The 13623-nt window shown below is 38.7% G+C and overlaps 1 protein-coding gene across 4 annotated transcripts in view; it reads left to right on the top strand.

The window, feature by feature from the left end:
- The window catches only part of NR2C1 (nuclear receptor subfamily 2 group C member 1), a 46592-nt gene extending 40239 nt beyond the window's left edge, over positions 1-6353 (top strand). For 3 of the 4 annotated variants that reach the window (XM_043881537.1, XM_043881555.1, XM_043881530.1), the window contains exons 13-14: positions 1041-1146; positions 4468-6353. In XM_043881537.1, coding sequence (XP_043737472.1) covers positions 1041-1146; positions 4468-4642 — 281 coding nt within the window. In that variant the 3' untranslated portion in view covers positions 4643-6353. The remainder of the gene's footprint in view (positions 1-1040; positions 1147-4467) is intronic. The other variant, XM_043881547.1, reaches the window with a different exon arrangement.
- Positions 6354-13623: the final 7270 nt, after the last annotated feature.

The following is a 13623-nucleotide window of genomic DNA, read 5'->3' as shown; positions in this document are numbered from 1 at the left end:
TGAAGGAGAATCATGAGGTACAAACTTGCAGTTATAAATAAGCCACAATGATAAAATTTATAGCATGGTGACTGTAGTCACTATTGTATTGTAAACATGAAAGCTCCTAGAAAATAAACCTTGAAAGTTCTCATCGTAAGAAAAAAGTTTCGTAACTTTGAATGGTAACTAGACTTGCTGTGGTGATCATTTCACAGTGCATGTGAATGTCACTTCATTTTGTTCTGTACCTTAAACAGATACAATGTTGTATGTCAATTATACTTAAGTTAAAGTATGTACTACTATTTTAATGAAAAAAATTTTAAAGAATATATTTTGAAAATGGGGGCTTCCCTCATAGCTCAGTTGGTGAAGAATCAGCCTGCAATGCAGGAGACCCCAGTTGGATTCCTGGGTTGGGAAGATCCGCTGGAGAAGGGATAGGCTACCCACTCCAATATTGTTGGGATTCCCTTGTGGCTCAGCTGGTAAAGAATCCGCCTGCAATGTTGGGAGATCTGGGTTCGATCCCTGGGTTGGAAAGATCCCCTGGAGAAGGGAAGACTACCCACTGCAGTATTATGGCCTGGAGAATTCCATGGACTTTGCAGTCCATGGGGTCGCAAAGAGTCAGACACAACTGAGCTAGTTTCACTTTCACTTTCATTCTGAAAATATTTCATTGGTTAAAAATACTTTTAACTAAGCCAAGTCATTTCATTTTTTGTTTATATTGAAAGCAAAATGATCAAAATCCTTTCTACCACTTGTGAAATAGAAAAAGCTGTTTTGTTTTATTTGAGCCCAGTGGTTTCATTTTTTTATTAGATGTTAGAATACATGTATGAGATGAAACGGTTTTAAGGGTTTAAGTACAGTGCCTGGTATTTAGTGGGTGGGTTGCTAAAATTTTACTAGTATTTGTGGAATGAAAGAGCCATGCATATATGATAGGGTTTCCTGCTGAACTGTTGTTTATCACCTTTTCCATCTCTACCTGGTGTCTTAGTAAATGAGTATGCAAAACTAAAGTAACAATATATTCTTTAATGTTTCAGATCATCCAGGCCTAGAAAACATGGAACAGATTGAGAAATTTCAGGAAAAGGCTTATGTTGAATTCCAAGATTATATAACCAAAACATATCCAGATGACACCTACAGGTATCTAGAAGTTAAACACTATTTAATTAAGTTCATCTTAAAAATTTTTGTGTATCTGTTTCCTTATTCTCCATTCCAAGTGTAATTAAATTTAGTCAGCTTTGGCCTTTCAAGTAGTTAATGCCTGTTGCAAGTACTTTATATGTACTTTTTTTTTTATATGTACTATTTTATATGAGACTTCAGCACAGAAAGGTTAAGTAACTTGCTCAAAGTCACACAATAAACAGCAGAGCCAGGTAGTTTGACTCTCACACCCAAGCTCTTAACTTGCTTTAGATGAAATAATGGATTGAATTAGAAAAGGGGATGAAAAGTGGATGAATAAAAAGATACCATTAGCTTATTTTATAATTAATTTTTAAATTTGGCTTATGGCATTTATAGCAAAGTGTTTCTTACCAGTGTCCTTTAATAAAATGAACTCAATTTTTGAGTGATTAAGCATTTGGCTGTCAGAGCAAGAGCACCTGGGTTTAATGCCTAACTCTGCCACTTACTAGCTGTATGACCTTATAGAAGTTAACAGAAGTTATTTAACTTCTATTTCAATTTCTTTACTGTAAAATGGAGGTAATAGTACCCACATTTTATAATCAGTGTAAGGATTAAATCAGTTAATATATTCAAAGAGCTTAGTAGAGCAGTGCCTGTTACATAGTAAGGGCTATATAAATTTGTTCACTAATACTATTAACATACTTCAAACTAGTAAAAGAATATTTTACATATAATAACTTTTTACATAGATTATATAATAGACTTATAAGCCAGTTCCATCATGAAAATCAGCTGTAGTTTATCTTACATCTAACCAGTTTTCCTACCCTACTTCCTACCAGTTCTGTGAATGCAGCTCAGCTAGTGGGAACAAACAGGAAATGAGTAATTTGAGCAGTATAGTACATGAATGCAGAAAGATTGCTTAATTCTGGGTCTGCTGGTTTCACTTGTTCTCAAGTGCTCAAGTGTTCTCAAGAGCATAAGGCCTTAGCATAGATGAAGGATAAATAATGCCACAAACTTTTTGGAAAGGTGGTTCTTTGGGTGTTGGTTTTGTTATGATCTTTTTTTTTTTTTCCAGTTTTTTAAAGTGTCAAAAGTTTTATACCTTATATAAATTAATGGGCTCCCCTGATGGCTGAAATGGTAGAGTCTGCCTTCAATGATGTAGACCAGGGTTTGATCCCTGGGCCAAGAAGATACCCTGGAGAAGGACATGGCAACCCATTTTAGTGTTCTTGCCTGGAGAATTCCATGGACAGAGGAGCCTGACAGGCTACAGTCCATGGGGTCGCAAAGAGTCAGACCCAACTGAGCAACTAGCACAGTTCCCTTCAGTTCAGTCGCTCAGTCATGTCCCACTCTTTGCGACCCCGTGAACCGCAGCACACCAGGCCTCCCTGTCCATTACCTACTCCCGGAGTCCACCTAAACCCATGTCCATCGAGTCGATGATGCCATCCAACCATCTCATGCTCTGTCGTCCCCTTCTCCTCCTGCCCTCAATCTTTCCCAGCATCAGGGTCTTTTCCAGTGAGTCAGCTCTTCGCATCAGGTGGCCAAAGGATTGGAGTTTCAGCTTCAGCATCAGTCCTTCCAATGAACACTCAGGACTGATCTCCTTTAGGATGGACTGGTTGGATCTCCTTGCAGTCCAAGGGACTCTCAAGAGTCTGCTCCAACACCACAGTTCAAAAGCATCAATTCTTCGGCACTCAGCTTTCTTTATAGTCCAACTCTCACATCCATACATGACTATTGGAAAAACCATAGCCTTGACTAGATGGACCTTTGTTGGCAAAGTAATGTCTCTGCTTTTTAATATGCTGTCTAGGTTGGTCATAACTTTCCTTCCAAGGAGTAAGCGTCTTTTAATTTCATGGCTGCAATCACTATCTGCAGTGATTTGGGAGCCCCCAAAAATAAAGTCAGCCACTGTTTCCACTGTTTCCCCACCTATTTGCCATGGAGTGATGGGACCAGATGCCATGATCTTTGTTTTCTGAATGTTAAGCTTTAAGCCAACTTTTTCACTCTCCTCTTTCACTTTCATCAAGAGACTCTTTAGTAGTTCTTCACTTTCTGCCATAAGGGTGGTGTCATCTGCATATCTGAGGTTATTGATATTTCTCCTGGCAATCTTGATTCCAGCTTGTGCTTCCTCCAGCCCAGCGTTTCTCATGATGTACTCTGCATATAAGTTAAATAAGCAGAGTGACAATATACAGCTTTGACGTACTCCTTTTCCTATTTGGAACCAGTCTGTTGTTCCATGTCCAGTTCTAACTGTTGCTTCCTGACTAGCACACACACACACAAATAAAAACAGTGTTTAAAATTTTCCTCGTTTTGACTCTACATCTGCCTGCTGACCTCTGTTCCATTAGGTTCCAGATTCTTTGACCTCTGAAACTCTTTCTTAGTTTCTTATATTCATAGTTAGTTAAATTAATTATCTTTAGATAGCAGTTTTCAACTTACAGTGTATTTTCACACAAGACATTGTCCTGCCTCACTGGCCCAGGAACTGGCAGGGATCACTTTATTGATTGCCACAACACTGTGCAAGCGACAGGGCGAGTAGTGGCTTCTGCCCACTCACATAGCTAGAAGTAGCTGAATCAGGATTTGAACCTAATGGCTTTGATTCTATAATCTGTGCTCTTCCCATTAACAACAACTATTGCCTATTTTGGGCTTTCCTAGTGGCTCAGCTGGTAAAGAATCCGCCTGCAATGCGGGAGACCTGGGTTTGATCCCTGGGTTGGGAAGATTCCCTGGAGAGGGGAACAGCTACCCACTCCAGTAATCTGGCCTGGAGAATTCCATGGACTACAGTCCATGGGGTCGCAAAGAGTCAGGCATGACTGAGCAACTTTTCACTTCACTTCACTTCATTGCCTATTTTACTATTCCCAATACATTTTGCAAAGCAAAACCAAAAAAACTATCATTGAGCCTCATGTATCCTGATAACACAAAACATTGCTATTATAACCTTGAAAGAGTTCCTAAGCCATTAAACTTATAACTTGATCCATGGTTTAAAACTGTTCCATGATTCATACAACCAACCAGAGGTAGCACAGCATAGCAGTTAAGAGCAAGGCTTTCCAATGAAGTCTGTCAGACATCATATATATCCAGGTGATTGTCATGTAGTTTAAGGCTTGAGAATACTAAAGGTTTTAAGTGTTGAAAACTGTTGATAATCTTTGTTAACTTATGATATTAGTATTCATGCAGAAATTACGTATACCTTTCTACTGAGTTACTCTTTGATTTACAACCTTGTTCACCTTCCTTTTCTCTTTTGAGGTTGTCTAGACTACTACTTCGATTGCCAGCTTTGAGACTGATGAACGCTACCATCACCGAAGAACTGTTTTTCAAAGGTCTCATCGGCAATGTTCGAATTGACAGTGTCATCCCACATATTTTAAAAATGGAACCTGCAGATTATAACTCACAAATAATTGGTCACAGCATTTGAAAGCTGAGATCCCAGTTTAAAGTGATTGTTCTTTCCCAGAACACAAGAAGACACCAAATCGAACTCACTGATTCCAGGGCATCTGGAAATTTTTACTTTAAAGAGAAACCAAAAACCAAAATATTTTGATTTTACTTCCTTAAGAAGAATGTTTGAAGTGATTGAGCAGGTAGCAGGAATTAGAATTTCCTTTCCTGTCTTATTTAACTGAATAAGAAATACTATCAATTTATTCTTGGTTAAGATGACACCTAAAGCTGTCACCTCTTGACTAAGATTTCTCCTTTTATTTTATAAAACAAATAAATAAGTCTCTCTCTTTTTTTTTCCAGAATTGTGTTCTATTCATGTTTACTTTCATTATGAACTAGTACAAACACTTAATCACTAAGAAGGATCTTCTTGCATTTTACGCTTCTAAAATATAATCTGTTTTAATTACCTGTCTAAAGAAGATTATTTTATGCTCAGTGGTATAATGATAACACTGGGACTATAGGAGATAATAATTGAATATAAATATTTTTTTGTTTTTTGTAAATATCATGGCACCGTTAGCATTTATCACCCTCATTGCTGGCAATGAGACATAGGTTATTTGTGATCTTAAGAGCTGATATTTTTAGTGTTGTGTATTATTAGTTACAAGCACTTTTTATTTATGTATGTAGCAGAAAATTGTTTTTGAGAATAAGATAGGTTCATGTTTTAATATTTTTGGTTTACCGTGTTGTAAAAGTAATAGAAACTGATTGAGCGCCACAAGTTTCAGTATTTCACAATAGATATTTAAATTGTTGCTGTTTATTCCACAGAAAGCATCTGTCATCTCTCCCTCTTTTCTGACCTGCATTTAGTTTCCTGACTCTTCCATGGGATTTAGCCAGTTTCTTTTAGGTCACTGGAAATACCTCCTTTATGAAAGTGGATTTATCATAGCCAATCTGTGTTTTCAAGGTGAGTTAGGCAGTTATTTTAAAGCAGTTGATAATTTTCTGAGACTTCAGTTGTTTAATATATGGAGGAATGTGCACTGATTTTTCACTGTAAAGGGGAAGGGGCTGTTTTAACAATAGTATGAGCATCAGCCTGAAGCACTGCCTTGTACTACCGCAATGGAAGCATTTTAGATTCCTTGAATGTCTTCCATGGTAATGTTTTCCTTAGCAGAACCTGATACTGTTAAGTATTTCTTTGCTATAACTTCATGAGAAATTACTTTGTTATATCTATTTGTTGATTTTTAAAAAATATGGATATTTTATTGCACTCGAACATTTTTTACAAAGATTTTGCAATAGAAGAGAAGCAGAATTTGGGGGAGGGGTATGGATTTTACTAATTGCTGCTTTATAGTAAATCAGAAGTTTTAAAGTATCAATTTAGAGTCTTTACCAACTTAAGGGAAACTTTTTTCCCTATTTAAAACGTGATTTTTGTCAATGGGATTTTTTTTTCTTCTATAATTACAGCTGGGTAAACTACATTTAGTACAGAATACTCAAATGGAAAAATCAGTGGTTTATACCTTTATAAACCCAATGAAGAAAGCCAAGGATTCAAGATATTCTTTTAAATAATGTACTAATGGTTAATTAAGATACATGTTTGAAGCATTTTTCCTGATTACATTTACAGTTGTATTTGGAAGTGTTTTTTAAAAACTATATTAAAATGTGGCTTGCATTACAAATTTGTTTTCTGTTAATGTATTTGATTTCAGAGTCCTGTTTGTTCATTGTTTGGTCATCCTTTGTTCCATTGTTAAAAAATCTCTAGTAAGATTTATGAAAGTACTTTCAGGAAGGAAAAAGCATGGAAAATATTTTCATATCCCAATATTTTAGGATGATTTACAGTTCAATTTGAAGACTTGCAACTAAATATTACAGACTGACCATTTATTTTCTTTCTGTCCTGAAATTTCAGTAAAGTGTAACCACACAATGACAGATGAAACAGGAGAGAAGAAATCAAAGGATAAGAGAGTTGAATAAATTTTAGGGAAAGAAAATGCAGGTAGAGAAAGACAGAGCCAAAACCAAGGAAATGGTCATCTGAATGCCTGCAAAAGGTGGTACCTTGAGAAAGAAGCCAGTATACGTTGCAGAATGCTGTTTAGTACCTGGAGGAACCAGGTGCACATTTTCAGAGATGGCACTTGGCGCATTAAAGAGAGGATTGATTGCATATCTGTCTACAGAATCACTGAACTCTCTTTCTCTACATTTGTTGAAGTCAGGTGACCACTTTCTCTTTTTTTTTGTTTTTTGTCTTGTTTTTGGCTGCACTACATGGTATGTGAGATCTTAGTTCTCCAACCGGGGATCAAACCCATGCCCCCTGCACTGGAAACTTGGAGTCTTAACTACTGGACCACCAGGGAAGTCCCCAGTGACCACTTTCTATCCTTCAGCCTTTTTGAGCAAGAAGCCAGAGATTAATAATCTTGAGACACTAAACCAGAAGATCACAAGATTTATAGGATACCAGGGATAACAAGCCTTGGATTAGATATAATCTTGAAGATATGGATTAAGTGAAAATCTGCATTTTCCCTAAGCATGTTCCCATAATGCTGACCACTGGGTATAGGCTTCTATGCCAGGATTTTTTTTCTTCGGAGAAACTAAGTTTCTTTGGGAAAAACTAATTTGTCTGGAGAAAAAATCTCTAGACACTCAACTTTTGGTTGTCCCTGATAAGAAGACTGCCTACCATTTTATCTCTCTTCAGTGAATCTCGGTATTTCCAAGTCATATATGTATACATGAGGTTTCCATTCAGTTCTCTAATGCCTACTGTTAAATACGAACATAGAGCCAGGATCATCAGATATTTGAGGAAAATTTCTAATACATAAGAGATCAGCTATAATTTGATGGTGGGGTCAGATAACAATGCAGTGATCAGAAAAGTACCCCATCTTCAAATATAATTAATATTTTGAAAGTAGGTGTATTCATTAAATGAAAATAGGATGCTTTGAAAAGGAAAATTGAAAGGAAGAAACTGCCCCTGGAAATTTAAACTGATAGCCAAAACAATTCATTAGAAGGGTTACAATGTAAAGTTGTTGAGGAAAGGTTTCAAGGTTTCAATAACCTTGAAAGTACAATTCACCCTTGAATAACATGGGTGTTGGGGCACCAACCACATGCAGCCTCTGTAGTACTGTAGTGTGTATGTATTTTTAAAGTCTGCATGTAAATAGACCCACACAGTTCAAACTCATGTTGTTCAAGGGTCAACTGTATAATCAAGAGAAATAGATAATGAGAAAATGAGAAGAGATAAAATCAGAGAATCAGAACAGGACGTCTAACATTTTAATAGTAAGGACTGAAGAGAAAAGACAAGGTAAGAAAATTATTTTATAAAAAAAAAATTATTTTATACAAGAAAAGTTCCACAGAAGGACATGTGCTGCTCAGGTTGAATGATTGACCTGTTAAATGAAAAAGATCCATACCATCTTGAAATGAGAACAGCATAATCAAAGAAGATAGTGTATTACTGCTTCTAGCTGTATTGTGGAATAGATAACTCTGAAGGCCTTTGATCTATTGCTGGACTTGCAAGAAACATGGCATGAGTTCTCAAAGCAGGCTAAAGTTGTCCCAGGTCATGAACCCTCCCTGTCCTAGCAGAATCAAAACTTTCTGGGGAAAACATTAATTTACATCAGTTTTGCACACTTTTCTGTAAAAGGCCAGAGCATCAGTGTTTTTTACTTTGAGGACCTTACCATGTCTGAATCAACTACTCTGCTATTGTTCAAAAGCAAGTGTAGACTGTACATAAGTGAATGGGCATGGCAGTGGTCCAGTAAAACATTTAAAAAACAGGGAGTGAACTGGACTTGGCCCTTTGGGTGTAGTTTGCTGATCTCTAATTTAGAACCTCAAACTGTCACACATTAAGCTCAACCAAATTGAGCTCACGAAATTATCAAAGTTAGAAGGAAACAAGCCACTTGAATGAGTCAGCAATAAGCAATACATATAGATCCTAAAAATAGATACTGAAATTGTCATCTGTACATGATTCAAACTGTACGTAACAAGTTTTAAGAAGAAAATGGAATCGAAAAGGTGGTGGGTGTTCTGACTCAACCAGTGTCCTTTTGGACATCTACTGTGTGCTGTGGTTGTAGGCACTTCTGAGTCTTCCCAACACTGCTGGCTCAGTGATCTCCCTTGGTGACCAATGCCACCAGCCACCGACTCACCTGAGCCAACACCTAGGGCATCTCTTCCATCTTCCCACTCCCATCGAGTTCAACAGTAACCCCTGAGGCTTCAGCTTCCAGAGTTGGTCTCAAATCCCTTCACCTGTGTGTGTGTGCCTCTGCCCCCAGCAGCTTTCTCCAGCAGCACCACTGAGAACCTTCTGAAGCACATCTGTCTGCCCCCATCCATTCCCTGCTTACAACCATCCATGCTCCCCCTTGCCAACTAGACATGTCCCAGCTGCCTCTTGTGGTCTCTGGAGCCCCGAGGGGTGTGGCTGACTCAGGCCTAATTCTTCAGCCTTCTCCCTGTGTGTCTGTCTGTGGGACACACCAAGGTCCCTCTCGCCTTTGGGTGGGCTGCTCCCACTTGCATTTTGCTCTTCATCCCCTGCCCTCTGCTTTCAGGGATGGAGGCAATTCCCCAGGCCTTTTCAACCAGCCCATCTCTGTCCTTCCCACTGACCTGCCTTTTTCTTATATATGTGTGTTATATATATATATATATATATATATATATATATATGTAGCAGAGTTGGCTTGGGTGGACACAGTATATATGTTGGGCTGTCTGGCACCCACAGTGGAGAGAGTTGAACCTTGATTTTGTCAGTCAGCATTATGGGCAGGGGACTTATAAAAGTCGTGGGGCCAGCAGACATCCTGAATAGGAAGGTGTTCTCCGTGCAAATAAGGGAGAGACTGAAGAACCGAGTCGTTTAGATGAAGAAGTACCTGGTTTCATAGCAGGCCTGGCAATTTTACAAATCTGAGGCCCTCACCCAGGTGGAGGATAGCAAGTACAGGCTGAGCAAAAGATTCCTGCACTGCCCTGTTGCCTTACCACCAACCAATCAGAAGAAAGTCACATACCCTGCAGCCCTCAACCCAAATTTTACCTATAAAAACTTTTCCCTGAAAACCACTGGGGAGTTTGGGGATTTAGAGTATGAGCCACCCATTCTCCTTGGTTGGCCTTGCAATAAACTTTTCTTTCCCACTCCCACCCCCCAAAAAAAGCAAGAAACGGGAACAGTAATGGGGAACAAACATTTTAAAACAAGCAGAAACACCTTAGGAAAAAATGAAATCTTAAAAATCAATCCATGGTGAAAGATTATGCCTTTAACACATCCTTTTAATACACACACACACACACACACACACACACACACACACACACACACACACACACACACACACACACACACACACACACACACACACACACACACACACACACACACTTATATCCCAGGGAATTGAAAACATATCTGGAAGAGATGTATACACGCCCATGTTTACTGCAGCATTGTTCGTAATAGCTAAGAGATGAAAGCAACCAAAAATACCCACTGAAAGATGACTAGATAGAAAGTGATATGTACACAGTATTACTCAGCCTTACAAAAAGAAATCCTGTCACATGGATTTCATCCTACAATGTGGATGAAACTTAAGGATAGCATGCTAAGTAAGATGAAAGTGTTAGTCGTGTCCAACTCTTTGTGACCCCAGGGACTGTAGCTGATCAGGTTCCTGTGTCCATGGAAATCTCCAGGCAAGAATACTGGAGTGGGTTGCCATACTGCTCTCCAGGGGATCTTCCTGAACCGAGGCAGATTCTTTACTGTCTGAGTCAAGACAAGTCCTGCGTGATTTCATTTATAGCAGGTATGTGAAGTAGTCGTACTCTTAGAAAGTAGAAGAGTGGTTATTGGGTGCTGGTGACCCAATAGGAGCTCCAATAGGAGCTTCCCAGGTGGCGCTAGCGGTAAAGAAAGTGAAAGTCGCCCAGTTGTGTCCAACTCTTTGTGACCCTATGGGCTATACAGTCCATGGAATTCTCCAGGCCAAAATACTGGAGTGGGTAGCCTTTCTCCAGGGAATCTTCTCAACCCAGGGATTGAACCCAGGTCTCGCAAAGCGGGAGGTTTCTTTACCAGCTGAGCCACCAGGGAAGCCCAAGAATACTGGAGTGGGTAGCCTTTCCCTTCTCCAGCGGATGTTCCCAACCCAGGAATTGAACTGGGGTCTCCTGCATTGCAGGCTGATTCTTTACCAACTGAGCTATCAGGGAGTGGTAAAGAATCCACCTGTCAATGCAGGAGACGTAAGAGATGCAGGTTCAATCTATCCCTGGGTGTTCCCTGGGTCGGAAAGATCTCCTGGAGGAGGGCATGGCAACCTACTCCAGTGTTCTTGCCTGGAGAATCCCATGGACAGAGGAGCCTGGTGGACTATGGTCCATAGGGTCACAAAGAGTCCACAGGGTCACAAAGAGTCAGATACAACTGAAGCGACTTAGCAAACCACAGCACAACCTAGTATAGAGAGAAAGGGGAGTATTGTTCTGTGGGTTGAGAGTTTCAGTTTTATAAGATATAAAAGTTCTAGATTCGCTGCACAACAATATATATATAGTTAACACTACTGTATTATACACTTTAAAACAAGATGGTAAATTTTATGGGTTTTTTGCCCCTCCCCACCCCACAGAATGCTAGGAAACCAAATTGTACTTTTGAAAACTGTTCCACAAGGGAGAGAATTAAGCCTAATTAATTATAGAATTAATAACTATATGAATGGTATTTCAGAAACCAAATAGTTGACAGGAAGTTTTCTCTTTATAGGGCTTCCCAGGGTGGTGTTAGTGGTAAAGAATCTGCCTGCTAATGCAGGAGATGCAGGAGACGTGGGTTCAATCCCTGGGTCGGAAAGATCCCCTGGAGAAGGGAATGGCACCCTACTCCAGAATTCTCACCTGGAAAAATGAATGGGCAGAGAAGCCTGGCGGACTAAGATCAGTGGGGCTGCAAAGAGTTGGACACGACTGAGCACACACACCCACTTTTCTCTTTATAGGAGATTTGTGGCTAATGAAGGAATGAAATTATTTAGACAATGCTTAGCAGTGACAGGTAAAATCACAAAAAATGAGGCAAGCAGACACCATATATTTTCCTGAATGGAAAGATAACAAAAAAATGAACACAAATCTTGTTAGGTACCTAGGTTTAATACTAACAGAAATACAGGGAATAGAACACAAGGACACAACAAAATCCAGACAGTGGAAAACTCTACAGGAGAAATTACCAGTTTCTTTGTCAAATAAACTGGAAGGACAAAAAACAAGGGGTGGGAATTGGGGGAATCATATATTAAAAGAAAATCAGTTATAAAATATGGAAGTTATTTGGACAAACAAAAAAATTATTAAATGATTGTGGAAATTTGAACCTTTTTCAGCAGATATTTTATATTAATCAGTTATTAACTTTTTCGGGTGAGATAATAGTAATATGGTTATGCTTTTAGAGTAATTTTTATATTGTGGAATAAGACAGATGGAATTTTTAAAAAACAAAACAAGCCTGTGGAAAGCCCATGAAAGACACTTCAGCATAAAATAAATTCTTATGTAACATATAATTTTGAGTGATTGAGTCTAAGAAAATAAAATTTGATCCTAACATTTAGAGATTTCTCTTTTTGGGGTTGAAGATTTAGTAGTGTGACATTACTTGTCTGAGTCCAATCTTACTACTCGGTCCTCTCAGGAAATAACGAGTTTCAATTTTTAAAATTCTTTAGGCAATTATGAAGACTTGCAGTTATGGATTAGAGTGTAAATCTTAGAAACCTTGAAGTTTTTAAAGAAATGATATGGGAAACTGCCATCTGGAAGCACGAAAGATGAGAAGTGATGAAAAAAGTGACTGTGTGCCAAGTTTCTCATCTCAAATAGCTGGGAATCAGAGGACTGTTTCAAACTGATGGATCAAGGAGTATATGTTTCAAAGCATATTGAAAGACATAAAGTTAGATGCTAGAAAAAATAATGTTCATTTAATGCCTTTTATTATTTAAAAATGGCAGAAATGCCACCCTTATGGCAGAAGGAGAAGAGGAACGGAAGAGCTTCTGGATGAAAGTGAAAGAGGAGAGTGAAAAAGTTGGCTTAAAACTCAACATTCAGAAAACTAAGATCATGGCATCTGGTCCCATCATTTCATGGCAAATAGATGGGGAAACAATGGAAACAATGACAGACATTATTTTCTTGGGCTCCAAAATCACTGCAGATGGTGACCGCAGCCATGAAATTAAAAGACTCTTGCTCCTTGGAAGAAAAGCCATGACAAACGTAGACAGCATATTAAAAAGTAGAGACACTACTTTGCTGAAAAAGGTCTGTCTAGTCAAAGCTATGGTTTTTCTAGTAGTCATGTATGGATGTGAGAGTTGGACTATAAAGAAAGCTGAGCGCCAAAGAATTGATGCTTTTGAACTGTGGTGCTGGAGAAGACTCTTCAGAGTCCCTTGGACAACAAGGAGATCAAACCAGTCAATCGTAAAGGAAATCAGTCCTGAATATTCATTGGAAGGACTGATGCTGAAGCTCCAATCCTTTGGTCACCTGATGCGAAGAACTGATTCATTGGAAAAGACCCTGACGCTGGGAAAGAGTGAAGGTAGGCGAAGGGGATGACAGAAGATGAGATGATTGGATGGTATCACAGACTCAATGGACATGAATTTGAGTAAGCTCCTGGAGCTGGTGATGGACAGGGAAGCCTGGCGTGCTGCAATTCATCGGGTCTGAGTTGGTCGCAACTGAGCAACTGAACTGAACTGATTATTTAAAAATTAAATATGCATCTAATTTAAATTAGAAATTAGTTTTTTATTATTTCAAATACACTTTAAATATTTAAAATTTTAAACTTGAAACTGAATCATT

Source organism: Cervus elaphus, chromosome 3 (assembly GCF_910594005.1).
Source record: "Cervus elaphus chromosome 3, mCerEla1.1, whole genome shotgun sequence".
Lineage (NCBI taxonomy): Eukaryota > Metazoa > Chordata > Mammalia > Artiodactyla > Cervidae > Cervus > Cervus elaphus.
The sequence above is the reverse complement of the archived record's forward strand: the minus strand, read 5'-3'. Positions and strand labels throughout refer to the sequence as shown.